At 37.2% G+C, this 24640-nt stretch overlaps 1 protein-coding gene across 1 annotated transcript; it reads left to right on the forward strand.

Annotated features, from left to right (window-relative positions):
• The first annotated feature begins 242 nt into the window (after window positions 1-242).
• Window positions 243-11196, forward strand: msk (importin-7 msk). Its single transcript, XM_073986371.1, has 11 exons — window positions 243-562; window positions 4746-4981; window positions 5188-5685; window positions 5750-5926; window positions 5996-6141; window positions 6217-6326; window positions 6401-7312; window positions 7384-7694; window positions 7758-7957; window positions 9826-10095; window positions 10165-11196. Exons 1-11 carry the CDS (start codon window positions 473-475, stop codon window positions 10359-10361), a joined length of 3147 nt encoding a protein of 1048 aa, XP_073842472.1. The 5' UTR covers window positions 243-472; the 3' UTR covers window positions 10362-11196.
• The last annotated feature ends 13444 nt before the right edge of the window (window positions 11197-24640 follow it).

Raw genomic sequence — 24640 nt, forward strand, 5'->3', positions numbered from 1 at the left:
TTTAGATAGGGCCATAAAATCCGAACCCGAACTAACAAAACAAAACACATAGAGGGGTTTTGTCTATTGGGTCTGAACTTTCATAAAAACTGGATTAGAAGTTGTTTGCACAAAATTACCTTGAAAATGTTGCACAGTGTTATTCTACCATGGTTACTGCGACCTAATTGAAAAGCGGTTATTTTTCAGTCAAGTCGCTGAGACGCCATTATTGTGGTGACGCTTATGTTGCCACCAATTAACGTTTTTCGAATACCGCCGTCGAGCAAATTGCAAGAACTTCATACTCTGCTCGCGGGTCTCGGGTGCTAACACGTTTTCCCCGTTTCGCTATAGATTCATATTTTCATATAATTTTTGCGAATTGTTTGTGCTTTTTATTATTGCTTATAATTCAATTTGTAGCACACAAATTGTGTGGTTTTTCACTGCATTTGTTTGTATACGGATTAATAAATAAACTCAAGAAAATATGGATCACCAAAAGCTGACGGAATTGTTGCGTGCAACAATTGATCCTAATCCCGAACAGAGGAAGGCGGCAGAAGACCAATTGGCACAGGTTAGTTAGAATCGACTGCAGTAAATTTAAATTAGAAATAACTAAAGTGGAATTGTTTGTATGTTAATTAACTTTAACTTAAATATGCCGTTCTTTAAAATAGTCATTAACTACTAATGCTTTTGAAGGCTACAGTTAATGTTTTTCTTTCTTTTTGCGGCTTGTGTGATGACATGACTTACAAAAACATGTGCTTTTTCAATTTACTTAATTGTATGGGGTGGCGTGTGTGTGTCAGAATGCTATAAATATAAATTAAAATCTCTTTTTCGCACACAATTTTCGTTTAAAATCGATATTGTTGTTGAGTCCTTTTAAAGGTGAAGGAGGAGGATACATGGCACCGTTGATGCGGCATTACTTTGCTTTGTTCCATTACGCCGTTGACAAACAAGAGAAAATTAGAAGGTCCAATTAGAATGCAAAATACATTTTTTGACATCTGCAAGTGTTGTCATTGTTGCGTTTTTTCCACTCCGTTTTTCTGTTGTTTACAAAACAAATACTGAATCGTATGTTTCATTCTGACATACTAGGAACACTAAAATACTAAACTATAATCAGAATGACAATTTGAATAGGAACGAATCAAGTCAAGTGACTGTTTGATTGGCGGCCGTGGTAAAAGTGACAGAACCTTATTAAAGCTTGACTTAGCTAAAACAATTTTAATACAGTCGAACCTCGATTATCGGTAAACCTCCATTATCCGGGAAAGGAAAACACTGAATTTTTGGTCATTAAACTCCTATTAACCACGAAAATCTTTATGATCCGGAATTATAATTCATTCGACCAAATCTCAATAAACAAAAACAATACAAAAATGAATTATTTAAGAACATTTTCAATCTTTTAAACTCCAAATTAAATTCATAATCCTACTTATACAAGATTTGCAAAAATTAATAATATAAAAATTAAAAAAAAAAAAAAAATGTTACCCCATTATCCGAGGAAATCGATTATCCGTAATGACTCCGGCACAGTCCATTACTGATAATCGAGGTTCGACTGTATTTAATATAACAATATTAGAGGCTAGGTTCTTGTTCTATGGAAATTTGAAATGAAAAATATTTTCTTTACAATTTTTTGCATTTGACAGTTTCATTCCGTTATAAAAGTTTTAATTTCACATTTTCTTAGAAACAGATGCTCCGTTCCAGAACCTGCAAGAAGCTACTATTTTTTACTACGATAAAAATTGGTTTGTTCCAGTACTGCAAGAATCTACTAAATTTTACATAAAGGAAAAAATGTTATCGTAGTAAAAAATAGTAGCTTCTTGCAGGTTCTGGAACAGAGCAATTGTTTGCTTTATGATATCGAAAAAATAGTTAAAATTAGTAGATTCTTGCATATACTTATATGCTCTGTTCCAGAACCTGCAAGAAGCTACTATTTTTTACTACGATAAAATTGTTTCCTTTATGTTATCGGAAAAAATAGTAAAAATTAGTAGATTCTTGCAGTACTGGAACAGACCAATATTTTAATATATATTTTTATAATATTTTCTATAAAAAATATATTTTTACAAGTACTGTGGAAAAGGATCGGTGGGAGGGGACTCGTGTTGTCGTTTTTGTGGAAATCATTTTTTAGCCACAACAATCAACTGGTAAAGCTTTTTTGTCGATGGGACCATAAATTAGAGGATTTTCGTGAAAATTCACTTTTAGTCCCATAAAAATTACTATGGAAACAAAAATCACTCGGGTGGCACGGGTTAACCGATCGCCACAAAATTTCACATACAAAGTTTTTGACTAAATGGAAAAATGTGAGGGTAGGCGTTTCAAAAATACAAATTTGTCGTTTTTTAGGGCCGTCCTAATGTACATACATATCTACTACTTAATAAGATTAAAACCATGGTAGAACAAACCAGGTAAAGTAAGTTCTACAACAAATACAACTCAACCACAACCACATAGGAATTTGTTTTTTTTTTTTTTTTGTAATGTTAGTGTCAAAAATAAATGTAAACAAAATAAGCAAATGTCTAAAAATTATTGGAATTTAAAAAACTAATAATTTTTCACATTTTATTGAATATTTTGGAAAACATGAATGAAAACTCGTTAGATTTTCAATTTGAATGTTTTCATATCATTCCACTAAATGCATAATTTCTCGCAGAAAGTAGTAGTAGATTCTTGCAACAATGTTTGAGGTCGCTGAAAATTCATTGCAAAAGGAGAAGCTGTTTCAATCTTTTGCTTTCGAAATAAAAAAACACATGTTTATTAAGGCTTTTTTTTCAAACTTATCAAAATACCACACCATATTAACAAATGTTGTACAGCCACTATAAGCGGTGTTTTAGTGTGCGACACGTCGTTCGGACTTGGAGGAGGTTACATTTCATTGATATGAAGAAGTATTTATGGGAAATAGTTTTTTTTCAGTTGAATATATTTTTTCTTCTAAAAATATATATCCCTAATATACATCGGACATAGAAATAAATATATATTGAGTATTGCTGTTACCTTTTCTTGTTCTACCATGGCTTAAAACTAACAATGTATTCTATTTAGCAACCTAAAATAACTCAATATGAAGAAATAGTTGTTCAGTAGCAGGTTTACTAAAGCAATTTTAAATATCAAAAAACATTAACCCCCATTATTATATGTGTTCATTTGTTATAGTTTGGATTTACCGAACAGATTTATAGCGTTCTGGTTTACTTAAAGTTAAAAGTGATGATTGAATTACAAGGAGGAGCTTCTTGGCATTAAATTTCGATGTAAAAATTATATTTTTAATGCCTCCAAATTGGTTTTTTCTGCGTTTTCAAATCCATCAGATAGTAAAAGAACACATGTAATAATGGCCCTAACAGTTACAAAACTGCAAAATTATATTTCGTTTAGTATCCATCCCCAAAAAGTATTTGAAGTATTTGTTCGGTTGCTTCTGTAAAGGGTGTTGCCCTGTTTTATTAATTAACAGTCTAAAAACAATTTGAAAATATAATAGTACGTTTATATATAACCGGATTTAACAAACCCACTGGGTTTCAAATGTCAATTCCTTTGCGTATACATCAAATAAATCCTCATTAAGAAGGTTAACCTTTCAAAAGGCTATAATATAAACATGGCCTAAGTACAAACTAAAAAAAAAGTTTGGTAGTATTTTGCAAAAAAAAAAAAATGATTTCGAATGTCGCCTTAGAGAAGCAGGCAATAAATGATTTGTTTTGAAATAAAAACAATCCCTGTAAACGTATACTTTTAATGTTCTCCACTCTAAACACATTTTCCTTTACCACACTTAAGTGGTAAGTAGTTAACATTTTTTATAAATATTTACATATCCAATTCTAGCTGATTAATAATGTACAAAAGCATAATATTCCTCCCCAAATCGAATACACGAAAGTGGCGGCATTAAAAATGGCAAATTGTTTGAATTAAGTTGATGATGACTTCTTAAGAAATATGCTTTACCTATCATTTTATAGGGAAAAAAAATGTTAATTTCGTAATAGCATAAGTCGGCTTCTTTTTATATTTAATTGAATACAAAAAATGCGGACAACTGGTACATTTGAGTAAATAAATCTTGGCCTTTGGTTACAGGATGAATTAAGGTATTTTTAAGAAAATCTCTTGACATTCTATAATTTACAACATGGTCTTCTTTAAGACAAGAGATCTTTTAAAATATAGCATCTTTGCATTCTATAAGATGAACAATTGCATGAAGAAAACGTCTTGCTCATAAAAAATAGTAGTAAAATTTATGTTATCAAATTCTGGAACAAATATCACAGGCATAGATGGCATATATCTATATACTTTCTGAGCACGTTGTTTCTATTCATATTGTACATAATTTGCATAATGTTAAGCAATTACCTATTATTTCCAATACGTTATTTTAATGTACGAGAAATACATGCACACACACTTCATACATACATATGTATGTATAGGCATTTGTGGGCACATTATCTAATTGATATGATGAGTAAGTTCTTTGATATTAATTACACACCACTTCCTCCCACAATGATGATTTTTTATATAGCATTGTTTATAGATGGAATTTTTCTTTATTAATATTAAGCTATGACTCATGCTTCGTAATGTTTGAATCTTCCTATTTTTTGTTTTTAATTTTGTAATATGTAACGGTCTTTATGTATTCTGTTTCTGTATTCTAGATTCACAAAATTATTGGATTTGTACCAACAATTTTACAAATTGTTATGAACAACAATGTTGACCAACCTGTACGCCAAGCTGGTGCTGTCTACTTGAAAAACATGATTTCAAACAATTGGGCTGATCATGAAGTTCAACCCGGAGAACCCATACCCTTTTCTATACATGAACAGGATCGTGCTATGATCCGCAGCTCAATAGTTGATGCCATTGTACATTCGCCAGACATTTTGCGGTAAATAAATAGTTCCATTATGGATTCATAACTTATTTATATTAACCACAAAAACCTAAAATTATATAAAATTAAATGAAATTTGAATGCTATGGCATTCACGTCCGCGAACGCGTTAATTCCGCTCCTTTGGAAAAGACGAGCATTTTGCCACCGTTCACGTTGTTTTGATACTGCAATGTATGATAATCATTTGTTTTTTTTAGTGTCCAACTCGCTGTGTGCCTCAATTGTATTATAAAAAATGATTTTCCTGGTCGTTGGCCTCAAGTGGTGGACAATATTAGCATTTATCTGCAAAATCCCGACATTAAAGGATGGAATGGAGCTTTGATTACCATGTATCAATTGGTGAAAACCTACGAGTATAAACGGGCTGAAGAACGAGCCCCACTTAATGAAGCTATGAATCTACTTCTCCCCATGATCTATCAACTTATGCTGACCTTAATGAATGATCAATCTGAAGCATCTGTATTGTTGCAAAAACAAATTTTGAAAATATACTACGCTCTAACTCAGTTCAGTTTACCTTTGGACTTGATAACACAGGATGTATTTTCGCAATGGATGGAAATATGCCGTCAAATTGCAGAACGTCCTGTACCAGACTGTTCCCACTTAGAGGAAGACGAAAAACCCGAGTTTGCATGGTGGAAAACTAAAAAGTGGGCCTTGCATATTATGTTGCGCATGTTTGAGAGGTAAACTCGAAAATGATTGCTTTAGGAAATGCTCAGTATGTAAACTATCGGCCTACTTTTTCAGATATGGCAGTCCACGTAATGTTGTCAGCGACAAGTATCAGAAATTTGCCGAATGGTATCTTCCTACATTTACTCAAGGTGTTTTGGATGTTCTGCTGAAAATTCTGGATCAATATCGCAACCGCATCTATGTATCGCCACGTGTTCTTACTGATGTTTTGAATTATCTTAAAAACGCGTAAATTGTACAACGCAACTATGTATGTATGTGTTGGAAGTTCTTTTTTTTTTTTTTTTTTTATTTTAGTGTCAGCCATGCCTATTCATGGAAACTCATTAAACCCCACATGGTTGCTATTATTCAAGATGTCCTCTTCCCACTGATGTCATTTTCTGAACAAGATCAAGAATTGTGGGAAACTGATCCCCATGAATATATCAAACTAAAATTTGGTAAGAATTAAGATATATAAAGTGGCAAACGTAAGTACATAATAATTATTACCTTACTTTTGTGTCCAAACACAGATATATTTGAGGATTATGCTACCCCAGTACCAGCTGCTCAATCCTTGTTGCACTCATGCTGTAAGAAACGTAAAGGCATCTTACCAAAGGCCATGACCATTATAATGCAGGTAAGACGTAAAGGAAGACAAATATATCTTATTGCGATCTAGTTTTCCTCACGGTTTAATATATTTTTCCGCAGATAATAACCTCACCAAATGCAGACAACAAACAAAAGGATGGTGCATTGCACATGATTGGTACATTGGCAGATGTCTTATTGAAGAAACGCATATACCGCGATCAAGTGGAAAATATGTTGACCACATATGTTTTCCCCGAATTCCAAAATCCAGTGGGGCATATGCGTGCTCGTGCTTGCTGGGTTTTGCACTACTTTAGCGAAATTCAATTGAAAAATCCACAAATTTTAGCAGAAATTATACGCTTGACCACCAATTGTCTATTGAACGATCAGGAATTACCCGTTAAAGTGGAAGCTGCCATTGGCCTGCAAATGTTCCTGAGCTGTCAGGAGGATGCAGCACAATATTGTGAAGCACAAATTAAAGAAATAACCAAAGAATTATTAACAATTATCAGGGAAACTGAAAATGAAGACCTAACAAATGTTCTACAAAAGATTGTGGGCACGTTCTCCGAGCAACTGTTACCGGTTGCAGTTGAAATTTGCCAGCATTTGGCAACAACATTTAGCCATGTTTTGGAATCGGAAGATGGAGGTGACGAAAAGGCCATTACTGCCATGGGTTTGTTGAATACCATTGAGACTTTGTTGAGTGTAATGGAAGATCATCCCGAGGTTATGAACAACCTCCATCCAATCGTAATTAACGTCGTTGGTCACATATTCCAAAATAATATTACCGATTTCTACGAGGAGACCTTCTCACTGGTTTATGACTTAACATCCAAGACAATATCGCCGGAAATGTGGAAAATGTTGGAATTGATTTATCAAGTATTCCAGAAAGGCGGTATTGACTATTTCATAGATATGATGCCAGCATTGCATAATTATGTTACCATCGATACACCTGCGTTCTTATCGGATCCTTGTCGTTTGTTGGCCATGTTTGAGATGTGTAAAACTGTAAGTATTCAGTTCAGTGTGGAGGGGAAATTGACCTTGAACAAAATTTAATCATTTCTGCTCCTCCATAGATGATAACTACCAACCCAGGTGAAGATCCCGAATGCCATGCAGCTAAACTATTGGAAGTTATCATTTTGCAATGCAAGGGACAAATTGATTCTGTTATTCCAGTATTTGTGGAGTTGGCTTTGGGCCGCTTAACAAGAGAAGTACAGTCGTCTGAATTACGCACCATGTGCTTACAGGTTGTCATTGCCGCCTTATATTACAATCCACAATTGTTGTTGTCGATCTTGGATAAGATGTCTCAGCAAAATAATGAATCCATATCAGCACATTTCATAAAACAATGGATACATGACACTGACTGTTTCCTTGGGTATGAAACAGCAAAACATTATTCCGACTGATATATCTAACATGTATTTTTTATATATATTAGAATTCACGATCGTAAGCTATGTGTTTTGGGCCTATGTACTCTCATTTCTTTGGGAGATAGCAAACCACAAGTACTGAGCGAAGTTGCTGATAAAATTATACCTTCATTAATTTTGCTGTTCGATGGTCTTACACGCGCCTATGAATCACGTGCCCAAGAAGAGGAGGAGGAAGAAGAAGAGGATAATGATGATTGCGAAGGTATGTAAATGTATAGATAATTCATTTGGAGATCTAGTTGTCCATTGTGATCATCGTGGAAAGCATTAAAAAGAGTTGATGTAATGTGGCACTCACTTAGAAGTAGAAACGCAGCAAAATGTTCCCTTCAAAAGCGGAAAGATTCTACCACAAACGATTTTTTTATTTCGATCCCCAAATATTATTCTGTTGTTGTAACAGTGTTTATTGTGCTTGCGTGTTCGTTCTTCCGCTCAATCTGGCTCTGGGTCTATCTTCAGTTCCAGGAAGTGGCTGCGTCGATGGGATGTAACCACAGATCCACTGAAATTAGATGAGTAGGTTTGGCAGGGCAATTGAAAAGGGCAGATGTTTTGCACGGTGCTATCGATACTTGCCCAATAGGAATTTAAGCGCTGCGATATCCTGAGAATAGTTGAGCCAAAACTGCTCAGGTTTGTTGTTGTTGTAGCAGCATATAATGCTGGGTTGGCAGCCGCTGGCTGAAACACTTTTGGTTTCGGGTCAATCCGGTACGTAAGAACCCGCTGCCGTGGGATTGCTGGTTTGTCGTGGCAGCTGACGATGTACTCTGGCATAGCCAGCAGATGCTGATTGGGATGGCTCTCACGGTAACACTCGAGCAAATACATCAACGAAATCATCTCATTGTGTTGCTGTACTGGAAATATCTTTGTCTCCTAATGTAGATGGTCCATTGAAGACTTGAGGAGTCACCCTGTTGCTTTTCTCAGGACAAATTCCGACAAGTTTGAATCTCTTTCCAATGCGTATCAACAAAATTCGGGGACCAAACTGGCACCACATAGCTTACCACAGACCGATCTTGTTTCTTCATTTCAGTTTGTCGCAGATAGCGTCAGCATGCGCGAACAAACTTGAACGCAGTGTCGAATGTGACCCTTAGATTTTTATGGTCCGAATTCTACCATGGACCACGACATTCAACTCTCTTCTATACTGCGCTGCCCATGTGGTGAACAGAGTGGCCGTAGAATTAGTGGCGGATATCTGCATATTCCTCGCGTGGAAAAAGTGGTAAGATCGGCTAAATAGGAGTCCAGTCTCTCACAGATGTCATCAGGATAGGTATCTGACGCCAGGATCGTACAATCATCCGCACATGTTACGATCCCAATGCCGTCTGGAGGGGGCGGAATACAGGAAAGGTAGAGGTTAAGCAGTTCCGGAGATATCAGCCCACCTTGGGGAACTCCCTGTTTCAATCTACGGGGTTTGGATTTCTTGTTCCTGAATTCCACGTACGACTGGCGTCCACACATATAATTGAATGAATATCCAACGTTTCAGGCTTTTGATAAGTCAAGCGCCACCATCACCGTTCTATCACACGGCCTTTCCTGGTTCAGTCCTCGACAAATATATGTGGAGCTAGATGGCGTGCAGCGCTGTTGTGGTACTGAGCTGAGCTGCTTTCGAAATCCATGCTGATGATCGGCAACTAGATAGCTATTTCTGACGTTGGGGAGGACTAAGGCGTCAAGAGTCTTTGCTACCGGTGACAAAAGCGAAATCGCCGTGTACACAAAATCGACTTCTACCCCTTTGATGCCTCTAACTACACAAATACTGTACCTCTAGCGTAATTTCGAGATTTAGATGGACAGACGGACGGGCATACATAACCAGATCGGCACACCTCCACCAGAAATTAATTTTGATATATACATAAAACTGGAACTACCGACCTTTATTTCGTTTATGTGTTACCAACTTTGACGCCAAACTAAACCATTAAATTATTTATGGAAATATTTATTAAAGGGTTTTTGTTCCATATATATCCACTTTAACTATATATTATTTATTTCATTACCAATGATAATTTTATTTCAAATTCTTTACAGAGGCTTTATCTAGCGATGAAGATGATATTGATGAATTCGCCCCAGACTATTTGGAACAAATAGCCGAATTCACCAAAAACAAAGCTTCTGAAGCTGGATTTGAAATGAAGGCTGAAATTAAAGATGATGATGATGAGGATGACGAAGATGAAGAAGATTCAATTGATGAATTAAACGAAACTGCTTTGGAGGGTTATACTACTCCATTGGATGATGAAGAAGATGAAAATGCTATTGATGAATTCGTAACATTCAAAAACGTTATTACTGGTAATTTGAAAATAATCACTGCAAGATTGTACGCAAGAGTTGCTAATATTTGTTTCGTTCTGTTTTCAGCTTTGTCTACGCAAGATCAGGCCTGGTATGCCTTACTTACTTCCGGTTTGACACCAGAACAAACAAAAGCTTTACAAGACGTAGTCACGACAGCAGATCAGCGAAAAGCTGCAAAGGAATCGAAATTAATAGAGAAACGTGGTGGATTTGCATTTACCCAACAAACAGTACCATCGACATTTAAATTTGGTTCATAATAATTATGAAGTCCCCTCCATCACACAATGACTTTTCGAACATAAACTTTCAAAGAAAAAGGAAATATATGTATAAACCATTAAGTAATCACTGATCAAACACCTAAAACGTTTGGTAATATGTTACAAATAACGAAACGAACTCTATCTGTCCATATACATACTGTGAGAGAACTTTCCGGTGAACGCAACTTATTATAACAAAAACAACAAAACAAACAATATTGTAATTTTTCTTCTCTATTAATGTATATTCATTATACAAGAAAGAACTCAATCCCAATTGCACGCGCTTTTGTAATATTGTAAAAAAAATATTCCAATCGATAAAATGTAGTTAAAACATTTCTAATTTCATTTGAGAAGTATCATAGATTCTATATACGCCTACAAGTCCTTGGTTCTTTCTACAAGTTTTTTCATCGATATGTTAGTGTTTTTTTAAGTAACATTTTGTGTGAATTCGAACAGGATTTGTCAGCTGGTATGTTTGTTATGTTAACTCATGAAATGGGTATTATCAAACACACAAACGCTGGGGCCGTCAAGTGACTAAACCAAGGCATCTTTTTAAATTATTTTCATCTTGTATTTTATAATTTATATTTAATTTTCCTATTGCAAATTGTTAGATTCTTCGACATTATGTTGACGTACATTTTTTAATTTAAAAAAAAGCTGATGAAAATTTTTTTCATCTCAATTATCAAATCAAGTTTCCTTTTATACATACTACATACATGCGTAAAAACACATAAAGTGTATTTTTTTATTTAAAGATATTTGCAAGAAACAAACGAAAAATAAAGATTTTTAATATGTTTATAACAGAAAAGCTATGTTCTATTTGTAAAGCGTAAAAAAACAAACATCTTCGACAAGCTATCGGGCATGTTCTGGAATTCACCGTGTATCCATTTTACATCACACATGCACTTCACCTGTGAAAGCAATTGATGTTCTGTATTTCACGTGAAAAAAGCTTTCATATTTCACGAAAGAAGTTTGGAAAGCTTTATTACAGCTTCCAAACTTTATCATTAACAATGAAAAAATACCAGTCTGTGTTGACGCATCAACGAATAAATATGCGTGTGTGGGTATGTACGCTTTGTTCTTTTGATTGTTTACGAAACAGACGTAAACAAAGAAACGAACTTCTACAAGAGCGCGTACATGTTGAATTTGGTTCTTTAATGGGTCGTTTCCGTATTGCGACGCGAGTCGTGTCGCGTTGCCAGTTGCAATTTTTCCATTACGTATGGCAAAAGTCGCCCGACGACGTTAAATTCGGTCGCCATAAAGTTCATTTTCCGGCGACAACAAATTAGCTGTCGCCGTGCATTTTTACAAACGAAAAATTGAAACGTAAGTAACATTTTCATTAATTTTAAGTGAATTTATTTAATATTATATACATACGTTTTTTGGTGTTTCAGTACTTATATTGGTAAAAATTACTACAAAACAGCAATTTGAAATGCTGCTTGAAAAAATGGAAGTCCAACCAAAAGTAGCTCGTGGAGTCAGACTTTTTGGCGAAACTAATGGGTCGATCTTGCATTGCCACTAAACTTGAGGTGCGTTGTCAGTTGTCTGCGCGACTGAGATGAAATGTTGTACCATTAATAGGTCTGTTCGTTTACTCAATAATTTGTACAAGTCCAGTAACTTCTTGTACTCGACTAATGTCTTTTGCATGGTGCTGTAGAGTAAACGAACAACATCCAGTAACAATTTATACAAATTGTAAGTAAACGAACACACATAATGTCAACTCAACTGGGTGGTTAAACATGTTATCGATCAGTATTTTTTCAAACTTGTGACCTCTATCGCCAAAAAAAAACTATTTTAAAAATAATTTGCGCTTTGGGTAACTCTTTTTTTTTTGTACTCTGGACAATATTTTAATATTTTGGCTGATTTTTCGAGCAAATTTGGAAAACAACCCAAGATTGGAATATAACCTGGCCATTGAATCTTCGGATCGTCAAGTTTTATTTGCTGTCCCAAAAAATGATAAGTTCGGTGGAATTATTTTTTGATGATGAAGAAAATATACAGGACATTGCATCTATTAGAAGAAATTTGAGGGAGTCGTCCCCATGATTCCACAATACCATAAACTGAACCTACTGGATTTGTCACCAAATTCATTTGCAAAAGATTTGCTGCTGTCTGCTCCAAAGGCGATAAATTCACTTCTTGTGATGGACCACCACCAGTGGCGTTGAAGTTTCTTTTATTTTGAGCTATTTTCTTCTTCAACTTAGCTTCAAAATAAATCCAGTCTCTCTGCCACTCTTCAGGTGTTCGTGTTGGAGGTCCATGGCTCTTTGAACTGTCCGAAATGAACCTCAACGCTTCATCTGCTGCGGCTTTGGTTTCATCAAAAACCCGAACTCCTCGGGCTAAGTTTGGATTTTCACTCAGATTATCAATTAATATTTCGAACTGTTGCTTTGTCGTTATTTTCACCACATTGATACACAAAATTAATTAATGATGCAAAGAATTAATAATTGTTAACAAAATGTTAATTTTTCCTTGTATTTTACTTCTTGTTTCTTCCAAAATGTTCACTGCAACTGAAAATTGGTGGTTGCTGAAAAACAGCAGATTCGTCAACTGAGATTCGCAACTTCAGTTGAGTGTTGCCATACGTGGATCAATTTTGACAACTGGCAACGCCACTCAACGATAATTGTTATCGATGAGCCACTTTTGATGAGGTGTGGAAGGATGTTGCGGAACAATTAAATAGTTGTGTGCGTACACCAGATGAATGACACAGAGTATGGACTCATTTTAAATCCAAATTAAAGAGAAAAATGTCTCAGAATGGAAGAACATTACAGCTAAAGGAGTTGGACCATAACAAAAAATATCTTTGTCGTCGATGGAGCAAGTGGTAGCAGACTTACTGCAAATTAATATGGTTTCCAACCCTGCAGGTGCGATCTACGGAATTGAAAAGACATGGAATGATAATAACAGTGAAATTGGACAACCTTATGAGGTAGAAAATGAAAAACCTCAAAATGAAGTAGAAATTCCAACAAAACATTTACAGCCCTATTCTGAACGCATGGGAGTTGGGAATTTTTTCCCCAATCCCACGTTTTCGTATTCTGAAAAAATTTTGTGGGAGTTTTTCTCCCATCTCCCCTCATTCTGAACGAAGTTCGAATTGGGAATTTGTTCCCATGGGAAAAAAGTATGCATTTTCTATCTTGAATTGTGGGAGGATTTTGTGTCTTTTTGTGGGACAAATCTCCCCAGCAAACAGTGTGGGAGTTTGAAAAAAAGTTTCAAGAAATTACATATTTTTATGAAATTTCATATTTTATAAATATTTGCAAATATTTATAATCGGCATGTGTTTGCTTAATAAAAGCATACAAAATGTACTGTAAAATATGTCACTTGTAGGCTTCGGATTTTGTATATTCTTATATGATGGAAAATTATATACTACAACAATTGTTGTAAGTTTTAGCCTCTTAGATCCATGGCATTAGTAATGCCAATTTTTATGTATGGCCTTGAAGTCTATAGTGGTTGTTGTTGTTTTTGTAGCAGCATACAAACCTACGTAGAAGCATAGGTTTGATGCTGGGTTGGCAGCCGCCGGCCGAAACAGTAGGGTTCCGGGTCAATCCGGTACGATAGAACCCGCTGCCGTGGGATTGAGTGGTTGTTGTGGGTATGTTTTACGTAAGGTTCGTCTTTTGTTGCATAGAGTTATATGTTATGTTTATTCGTTAGGGCGGCGTCAGTATGTCTCTTCGTTTGTTGAGAGTTTCCTTGGGTGTAGTTTTGGTAAGTTTGTTAAATTGTGGTGTATGTTATGTTTCTATAAGATTCTTAAGTTGAAAATTCCGCTATGTGTTGTTAGCATGTTTACGTTTGGTAGGTTTGATAGGAATGTACAAAGCACTATGCCAAGAGTTACTGCAGTTTCAGACAAATCATTTCTTGTTAGGATTGTGCGCATATATAACTATCTTCCATCTTCTCTTAAAGAGTTTGATGACTCGCTGTCCACGTTTAAACGAAAAATATATAGATACGCTGAATCTCATGAAATTTAATTGTACTGTTCCATTCTGTTTTTTTCCTGAGTCTTTACTTTATATATTTATTACTTTAAACTTCTTTAAGGAATATAGGACCGCTAATAACACATATTTGTTTTCTTTTTAAATTCGAAGATTTCTTTAATGTATTTAAAAAAGATATTTTATTATCATAGTTTTAAGAAACATTCTAGAGTAGTTTGTGTTAAGTTGTTTTGTGTAACTTTAACGGCCTATTTATTGGCTTTGTTACGAAATGAAATAAATAAAATAAAAAAAATAAATTGGAAAGAAACAAAAATTTATGATTCCGAGGACGGATTTCTTGGGTTAAACAGAGCATTTGTTTTTGATACGACAAATCGATATTATATGCCTGTTCCAGAACCTACAAGAATCTAAAATTTTTTACACCGATAAAAAATGTTCCTTTATGTTATAGAAAAAAAATAGTAAAATTTAGTAGATTTTTGCAGTTCTGGAACAGACCATATGTATTGAAATACGAAAAAAAGAGTCATCGTTTATTCTATTAACGCAGCACAGCAAATAAAAACAAATCAATTTCAAAATAATTTTTAGGAATAATTATTAAAATATATTGGAAAATAACAACTTTTATTCATTTTCGTAATATAACCTTCGGGTTTTTTAATCAGATGACTAATGTTCTATTGAAAACGCGTTAAGGCCTGGGTACATAAGCTGCCTCGCCTGCCTACCTTGCTTGCTTCTGATAAAAGAATGAAAAAGAAAAGGTCAATGCAGTCCGAAATTTGTTCGGCCTTATTTATTCTTTTATTTTTATTATGTCAGAAATGAAGTAGGAAAGCAAGGCCACCAGGCGAGGCGGCTTATGTACCCAGGCATTCAGTCTCCTCAACGACAACGATCACACAAACGTACAAACATACATCGTTTGACTCCATTCACTTAAAAAATTATAAATCAAATAGGTATTTTGTATTACAAAACAAAATTACAGCCCCGAAAAGTATGCTATAATAATATGGTGTAACTAATTTCGAAATTTCCTCTGTCATCTTTTGCTGTTCCCACGTCGTTGAGAATATGGAAAGCGTGGGAATAGGAAATTTTGATCCCATGGGAAACAGTTCCCATTGGAATGTTCAGAATAGGGCTGTTAAGCTAAAATATACTTTTCTATTCAGATATAAATGGCGAACATCTTCCTTTGGTCGCATTAAATGTATGTACGTGTGTTCCGTCAATGCAACACAAACATACATCGTTTGACCCCATTCACTTAAAAAAAATTATAAATCAAATAGGTATTTTGTATTACAAAACAAAATTACAGCCCCGAAAAGTATGCTATAATAATTTGTTATAACTAATTTCGAAATTTCTTCTCTCATCTTTTGCTGTTCTCACGTCGTTGAGAATATGGAAAGCGTGGGAATGGGAAATTTTGATCCAATAGGAAACAGTTCCTATTGGAATGTTCAGAATAGGGCTGTTAAGCTAAAATATACTTTTCTATTCAGATATAAATGGCAAACATCTTCCTTTGGTCGCATTAAATGTATGTACGTGTGTTCCGTCAATGCATCAGACAACGCCCGGGAAATTTGTTTTTGAATAAAAATAGTTTTTATTTTGACGCTTTTCCTCTTCTGTTAATTTGGAAACTATCCAAATTTTACACAGTTTTTCCTCTATTAACTCCAGAACTTCAGTTTGACAATGTGGGCTGAGCCATCCCGAGGTTAAAGTCATTGGCATTTGAAAGCTTCCTTCTGCAAAATATTTTAAAGCAGCACACACTTTAAGGAGTGGCTGTATTGCTGTTGATCTGTGGGTTTTTTTAAAGTCATTTTTTAATGCCTCTACTATATAAATAACAGCGTCTTTTGGAAGTTTTAAACCTAAAAAATTAACAATTATTTTGATGAACCAAACATACTCACAATACTGATGGCAATTCTAAAGGATTCGATTTATCGCTTAAGTGTCGCCTGATAGATGCTACGTTAACTATATTTTCTTCACTATCATCAAAAAATATTCCACTGAGCTTATCGTTTTAGAAAACTATAACTTGTGTGTACAACTTGCTCTGATATTTTTTTCTGATTTATTCAAATCAAAACATAAAACGCCCCGCAACATCACCGATAATTTGTTATCGACAATTATTTTCTATCGCTTTACGTAGTACACTTTTTAAATTTTGTCGCAGAGACGATTAACGACGCGACATGACTCGCGTCGCAATACGGAATCGACCCATAAGAAAAAATAAATTTTTAAATCATATTTTGTTAAGAAAATTAAATATTTCTTTAAATGCCAAATGCTATTTACGTCTCTTTTTAGACCTATATGGGATCCTCAATACACAATATTGTTACGAATGTAACTGATAGATTTATGTTAAATTAGTTTAATTTCCGTTAATTTAAAAATTTGAATTGTAACGTAAAGTTTTATTACGCAGTTACTTTATTTAAGCAACAACAACTACCATGTAGAATTATCTTCATCATTCTAGTTCTTTACATGTTACTAATGTGCCTTTGTTTCCATTTGTTTTGCCATAATCGTTCAATTATCGCCCAGTATTTGTTTTTGTTGTACTTTACTTTGTCCATTACGTCATGTCTGTATTCTGTGTTTGTATCCCGTATATGTGTGTTGTTGTTGTTCGCTAGGTGCGAGTGTGCGTCTGTGTGTTTGTTGTTAGTTGGCTTCTCGATGTTGCCAGATGCATGCTCTAGATACTTCCAAACGACAAATGTGGGCATATAAATTTGAGTTGCCGGGCAAACAGGGGGCAGTTGTGAATTTTATACCGAAGTGTAAACATCGACTAGTAAAGAACTAAAGTAAAGCTGTGTACTTAGCTATAACAGTCAGCTCCGAATAAGTGTAATAAAGTAAATAAAGCATTGTAGAAACGTAATCTAAAACGAACCCTGTTTTATTTGGTACAAATCGTATCGGGGAATAAAACAACGTCTACACGGAGATTAGTTAAATCTAATTCCGTAACAATTGGTGTCAGAAGTGGGATTACGATCATCCTACAATGAAGTTTAAGGATCTACGAGTGGAAGACTTGAAGAAGGAGCTAAGTAAGTGGGAGTTGTGTTCTACTGGCAACAAGGCCGAACTACAAAAACGCTTGTTGGAAGAGTTCGAGCGCCGTGGAATGAACATCGATGAACATGAGTTCGACGGTAAGGAGGAAGTCGAGTTATCGGCAAAGGGTGAATCCAGCGTTGAGGAAGTTTCGTCGGTAGCTGCCAGGGGTGACGATTTGAAATCAATGCTGGCTATGATGATGCTGGAAATGAAATCTGACAACAGTAAAATGATGGAGAAATTAGATGCTAAAATGGAAGAAAATTCCAGAAAGAGCGAAGAAACTTCCAGACTTATGATGGAAATGAAGGCAGAAAATTGTAGAATGATGGAAGAAAATTCCAGTAAAATGTTGGAAGAGATATCCAGAAAGACCGAAGAAAATTCCAGAAAATTAGAGGAAAAATTAGAAGAGAACTCTAGAAAAATCTCTAAGGGCATGGAAGAGAAACTAGAGGTAAATTCTAGAACAATTAACGAGAAACTCGAAAACATCACGATGGTGATTGAAAAGAGAGTAGAAAACATGGAGGTACAAATTAAAGAGTTGGATAAAAAGATTTTGTCTGTTGACGAGAAATTTCTAGCTCAAGATGAGAAGATTCTGGGCATAGAAAAGAAAATGTCGGAACTGGAAATCAAAGGTGGCCCAGTGAGAGCTATTCATAACACGTTAAAAATCAAGCCTCCTGTGTTCGACGGCTCAACCTCTTTCAATGTGTTCAAATTACAGTTCGAGACCGTGGCTGCTAGAGATTCTTGGAACGACAACGACAAGGCTGTATCACTACTAATGGCATTGCAGGGCGGTGCTGCTGAGGTAATACAGACTATTCCCGCCGCTTCTAGAAACAGTTATGGAGATATTATGGCTGCTCTTGAACGCAAGTACGGTGGCGAACATAAGCAAAACATCTACCTAATGGAATTAAGGGGAAGAGTACAGAAGCCAAATGAGACCTTACAGGACTTCGCAACGGAAGTAGAACGTTTGGTGCTAATGACGTATCCAGGAGAAAACCATCCATTGTTGGACCGTATGAAAATCGAAACATTTGTGAATGGTATACGTGACGCCGAGATCAAACGTGCAACGTATGCGTCACCAAAATCGTCATTTGCTGAAACCGTGTCGTACGCCCTTACACAAGAGACGGCAAGAATAATCACCAATCCCCAGACTCACAAGGTCCGCCAACTCGATACCGAGTTCGACGAACCCAAATATCGTGTTAACGAGATCGAGGCAGCAATGAAGCGGGTATTACAAGGAAGGTATACGCCAGCACCAACTAAGGCCAAGGGTAGGTGTCACAATTGCGACAAAATCGGTCATTTTGCGCGTGAATGTAGAGCGAAGCGCAAGCGATCGAGGTCATCGTCACCATCCCCGTCAAAAGAAAGTAAAAGAGTGGCTCAACGTTCTGCAAATGAGTCACCGTTAAACTAAATCGAGCCAGTCCAGCGGGGCGTGAACTGGCTCCCATCGACGACGGCCCCACAATCTCCATAGCGATTGTACAGCAGAAAAACCACAACCTTACAACAACTGGTTACATCAATGGCGACAAGCGAATTCTGACCTTGGATACAGGCGCATCAAAGTCAATCATCAGATCAGATCTGGCAAAAGGAAAGATAACGCCACTAAATGGAGTCAGACTGCGCACAGCAACGGGGGAGCCTGCGGCAGTACATGGAAAGATAACCGTGAGACTTACTATTGCCAATAAATCGGTCGATTACGAGTTTATAGTGGCTGATATCGTAGACGAAGTTATCATAGGCGCAGATTTTATGATTGCCTTTGGTCTTAATCTGGATATGAAAGAACGTGTGATGACATGGTCCAATGTGGAAATTCCATTAAATATGGGCTACGATGAAAACACACCTATTAGACGTCTGACTACGGAACATCCAGAGATTATACCGCCTTGTGCCGAAACATTGATATGGGTACCAATGGATGGAGATTGTGGAGTCGGGAAATTGTGGGTGGTGGAACCAGCAGAGAACAAAAATAGTAACATCTTAATAGCGAATGCCCTGGTGAAAAGCAACGACGATGGATTGATTCCAGTTAGAGTTTTGAACCTGTCAGATAAGCAAGAACAAATTTGCCAATTTTCCGACGTTGGACAATGTACACCTGCCGAAGCTGTAATCAATTTGGAAAATAACACCGGAAAATCAGCAGCCACGGAAAAGAAGCACCTCGATGGTTACATCAAAGAGTGGACACAGAACTTATCATCTTCCGAGAAGAACAAGGCCAAGCAGTTACTATGGAAACATGCCTCTACTTTTGCGTCTACAAAAGGGCATCAAGGAAGGACATCGGTGGTGAAACATGAAATAAACACAGCAGACGCAAGACCAATAAAACAGGCCCCAAGAAGCGTTCCACTGGCAAAAAGGGACGAAGTCCAGAAGTTGATAAGCGAAATGGAGGAGAGTGGTGTGATCGAACCGTCGTCGAGTCCCTGGTGTTCCCCAGTAGTACTGGTCAAGAAGAAAGATGGAAGTACCAGATTTTGTGTGGATTACAGAAAACTAAATGATGTCACTAAGAAAGATAGCTACCCGCTCCCAAGAATCGATGACACACTAGACACCTTAGCCGGGACGTCATGGTTCTCTACCCTCGATCTGCAGAGTGGTTACTGGCAGGTAGAGATTGCCGAAAAAGATAAGGAAAAGACAGCGTTTGGCGTTAACGGCGGTCTCTGGCAGTTTAATGTCATGCCATTCGGGCTCTGCAACGCCCCGGCCACCTTTGAAAGGCTGATGGAGCGGGTGCTGAAAGGGTTGCAGTGGAAGTCGTGCCTTATATACTTGGATGACATCATAGTCATGGGACGGACCTTCGACGAACACCTCACGAATTTAAGGAATGTACTCCAGCAGCTATCGTCTTCGGGTCTGAAACTGAACCCGAAGAAGTGTAGCCTTTTCCAGCGAGAGGTAAAGTTCCTGGGGCACCATGTGACGAAGGAGGGCATATCGACGGATAGCGAGAAGATTAAAGCCGTCAGAGACTGGCCGCAGCCTCGAAACCTCCACGAGCTGCGAAGTTTTCTGGGTCTCTGCACCTATTACCGTCGGTTTGTCCCCAATTTTGCCAGCATTGCCGCAAGCTTACACCGATTGACTCAAAAAGGGCAGAAATTCCTGTGGAGCAACGACCAGGAAGAGGCATTCCAAAAACTCAAAGACATGCTCTGCACAGCCCCTCTTTTGGCGTACCCTGTACCGGGCGGTAAGTTTGTGTTGGACACGGACGCCAGTGCATACGGGATCGGTGGTGTCCTTTCCCAGGAAATAGACGGCCAAGAAAAAGTCATCGGGTACTACAGCCGAACATTGTCGAAGCCAGAGAGGAATTACTGTGTGACGAGGAGAGAGCTGCTGGCAGTTGTGGAGAGCGTCAAACACTATCACAAATACCTGTATGGACAGCATTTCTTGTTAAGAACCGATCATTCAGCTCTCCGATGGCTGCTTCAGTTTAAGAACCCGGAAGGTCAATTGGCCCGTTGGATCGAAAGGCTTCAGAGTTATGACCTAAGTATCGAGCACAGAAAAGGTGGAAAACACGGTAATGCTGATGCCCTGTCTCGTCGGCCATGCAAAATTGAATGCAGACATTGCTCGAAGGCTGAAGGCAAAGCAAGTATCGTCGATGTCCGGCTACTGCAGGTTGAGTCCGGCGAGGATTGGTCAGCGGAACAAAGAAAAGATCGCACCCTAGGCAAAATAATTTCTGCCATGGAAGTGGGCGAACGACCTAGTCGCAAAGAAATAGCGCCCGAAAGCCCCCTTTTGAAATCTTATTGGGCCCAGTGGAACAGTCTACTTCTAATAGATGGGTGCCTACATCGTAAGTGGGAGAGCGACGATGGAAAAACTCACCGTAACTTGATTGTCGTACCAGACTCCAAAATAAAAGATGTCTTGTCAGAGTTTCACGATGGGCCAAGTGGAGGACACCTTGGTGTGACAAAGACTGCTGAAAAGATAAAGCAGAGGTTCTACTGGGTCGGCTGTCAGAAATCCATTGCAGACTGGATTGCCAATTGTGAGAGGTGTATAAGAGCTAAAGGTCCAACCCGGAAGAGTCGAGGCCACATGCAACAGTATAATTCAGGAGCTCCATTTGAAAGAATCGCAATGGATGTGGCTGGACCGTTTCCAATAAGCGACTCCGGGAACCGGTATGTCTTAGTGGTCATGGATTACTTCAGCAAATGGCCAGAGGTTTATGCCATTCCCAACCAGGAAGCCAAGACAATAGTGGATGTGTTCAGCAAGAATTGGATTTGTCGCTATGGTGTCCCATCCGAGGTTCATTCCGATCAAGGAAGAAATTTTGAGTCAGCGATCTTCAAAGAAATGTGTGACACCTACGGAATCAAGAAAACGAGGACAACGCCCCTGCATCCACAATCAGATGGCATGGTGGAAAGATTTAATCGCACCCTGGAAGAGCATCTACGAAAGGTGGTAGATAGCGGCCAAAGAGACTGGGATGAGCATATACCAAAATTCCTACTAGCCTATAGGTCGGCCATTCATGACTCCACATCTCGAACCCCAGCCAGAATTTTGTTCGGCAATGAATTGAAGCTGCCTGGTGACCTGATCTTCGGTGCCACACCAAACCCCGAAATTGATAACGACGAAAACAGTCAAAACTCTTTCAGTGAAGTCCACGATGCAGTACGCCATCGGATAAAAATGGTCAGCAACCGCATGAAGGCGAGGTACGATCGAGCGGCAAATACTGATGGGTTCCAAGAAGGGCAACTGGTACTATTGTTCAACCCACAACGGAAAAAAGGACTATGCCCCAAATTACAAACGCACTGGGAAGGCCCCTACAAGGTAGTCACGAAAATAAATGACGTCGTGTATCGCATACAGAAGAGCGACAGCCCTAGATCAAAGATGAAGGTGGTACATCTAGAACGGTTGGCCCGCTATGGAACGAGAACTGTGCCAGGTCATGAGGAACAGGCTTAAGCGGGAGACAATGCCCAATGCCCATACCACAGAGAGGGAACTGTGCCTATTCGGGACGAACAGGCTTAAGCGGGAGGCAATGTTACGAATGTAACTGATAGATTTATGTTAAATTAGTTTAATTTCCGTTAATTTAAAAATTTGAATTGTAACGTAAAGTTTTATTACGCAGTTACTTTATTTAAGCAACAACAACTACCATGTAGAATTATCTTCATCATTCTAGTTCTTTACATGTTACTAATGTGCCTTTGTTTCCATTTGTTTTGCCATAATCGTTCAATTATCGCCCAGTATTTGTTTTTGTTGTACTTTACTTTGTCCATTACGTCATGTCTGTATTCTGTGTTTGTATCCCGTATATGTGTGTTGTTGTTGTTCGCTAGGTGCGAGTGTGCGTCTGTGTGTTTGTTGTTAGTTGGCTTCTCGATGTTGCCAGATGAATGCTCTAGATACTTCCAAACGACAAATGTGGGCATATAAATTTGAGTTGCCGGGCAAACAGGGGGCAGTTGTGAATTTTATACCGAAGTGTAAACATCGACTAGTAAAGAACTAAAGTAAAGCTGTGTACTTAGCTATAACAGTCAGCTCCGAATAAGTGTAATAAAGTAAATAAAGCATTGTAGAAACGTAATCTAAAACGAACCCTGTTTTATTTGGTACAAATCGTATCGGGGAATAAAACAACGTCTACACGGAGATTAGTTAAATCTAATTCCGTAACAATATATTCTGATAAAATTGAATCAGTGCACAAACAATTTTTGCTTTTTGCACTGAGAGGTTTACACTGGAATAGTGATTTTGTCTTGCCTTCATATACAAACAGGTTAAAATTAATTCGATTGCCTACATTAAAAAGTAGACGCATTATGTTAAACTCTATGATGGTACTAAAAATTTTAAAGGGTAATATTCCTTCGGATTTCTTAATTTCATCTATTATAATAAATGTTCCTCTTAGAGCAAGTAGAAACTATGAACTCTTATATATAGACTTCCACCGCACGAATGTGTGTTGATTTTAATTCCATATACTGTAATGTAGATTTTTCCATGTCCCTTGAACTTATAAAAACTAACATAATTTTATTTTTAAATGAGTAGTGTAACGCATGTTTTAATAATTAACTAACTAGCTGATGAAGTAGATTCTGTAGCTGGTTTTTAATTTCCCTCTAATATCCCATCATGATGCGGATCATGGTGTGTACGCGATCCCTACGCAAAAGGGAGGCGTGGGAAAGTTCGTATAATGAATATCGGAAAACGATGCATATGAAAATATGTCACCATTGCCAGCCAGATCAGTATGTCGCTATGTGATGTTACCAGATTGATTTATTTTTTTATTTTTAGTGATTCAGAGTGTTGTCAATCGAAATCCGTTATTATTTTTTTCAAATTGTTAACTTCAAAAATTGACTTTTTGCCTCGAAAACCTGCTATTGGCCCCATCGTGCATAGGTTAGGTTTAGGATGCGCAGCTGCTTTGATGGCAGCTACTCCACTCGGAGACCTTAAGGTCCATTGTGATCATCCTGAATATTTGAAATTAGATGAGTAGTAAAGATGATTGCTTTTGTGATGAATTAAATGTGATCAGTAGACATCGGATTTTGCATATTTGTATATTTTTTATTAATAACGATACGAAAATTCTGATTTGACCTTGGTTTTGCAACTTAAAACGGACATAACTTCTTTTTTCCACAACGGACATTTTCAGCCTATTATTATATTTTATATTTTATTTAGAAGGTGAGAATCACGTCTTTCGAACAAGCCATAATTTTTAAAAATCGGGTAACAAATGGTTAGGTTATATTGATTTAAGTGTGACAAAAACGCATTAAAAAATAGGAAAATGCTTTTCCTCGTGCTCTAGGCTGCGTAGAAGACACCAAACTGCGTAATTATTTACCTTTTTCAAGGAGGAAATTTAGTTAGCTTTACAAAATGGGGAAAACAAATGAAATCGGTTGAAAAATGCGTGAGATCAGTATAACTTAACCATTTGTTACCCGATGTTTAAAAAGTATGGCTTTTTTTAAAAAGCCA

Source organism: Musca autumnalis, unplaced genomic scaffold, assembly GCF_047663935.1.
Source record: "Musca autumnalis isolate F117 unplaced genomic scaffold, ASM4766393v1 scaffold_4, whole genome shotgun sequence".
Classification (NCBI taxonomy): Eukaryota; Metazoa; Arthropoda; class Insecta; order Diptera; family Muscidae; genus Musca; species Musca autumnalis.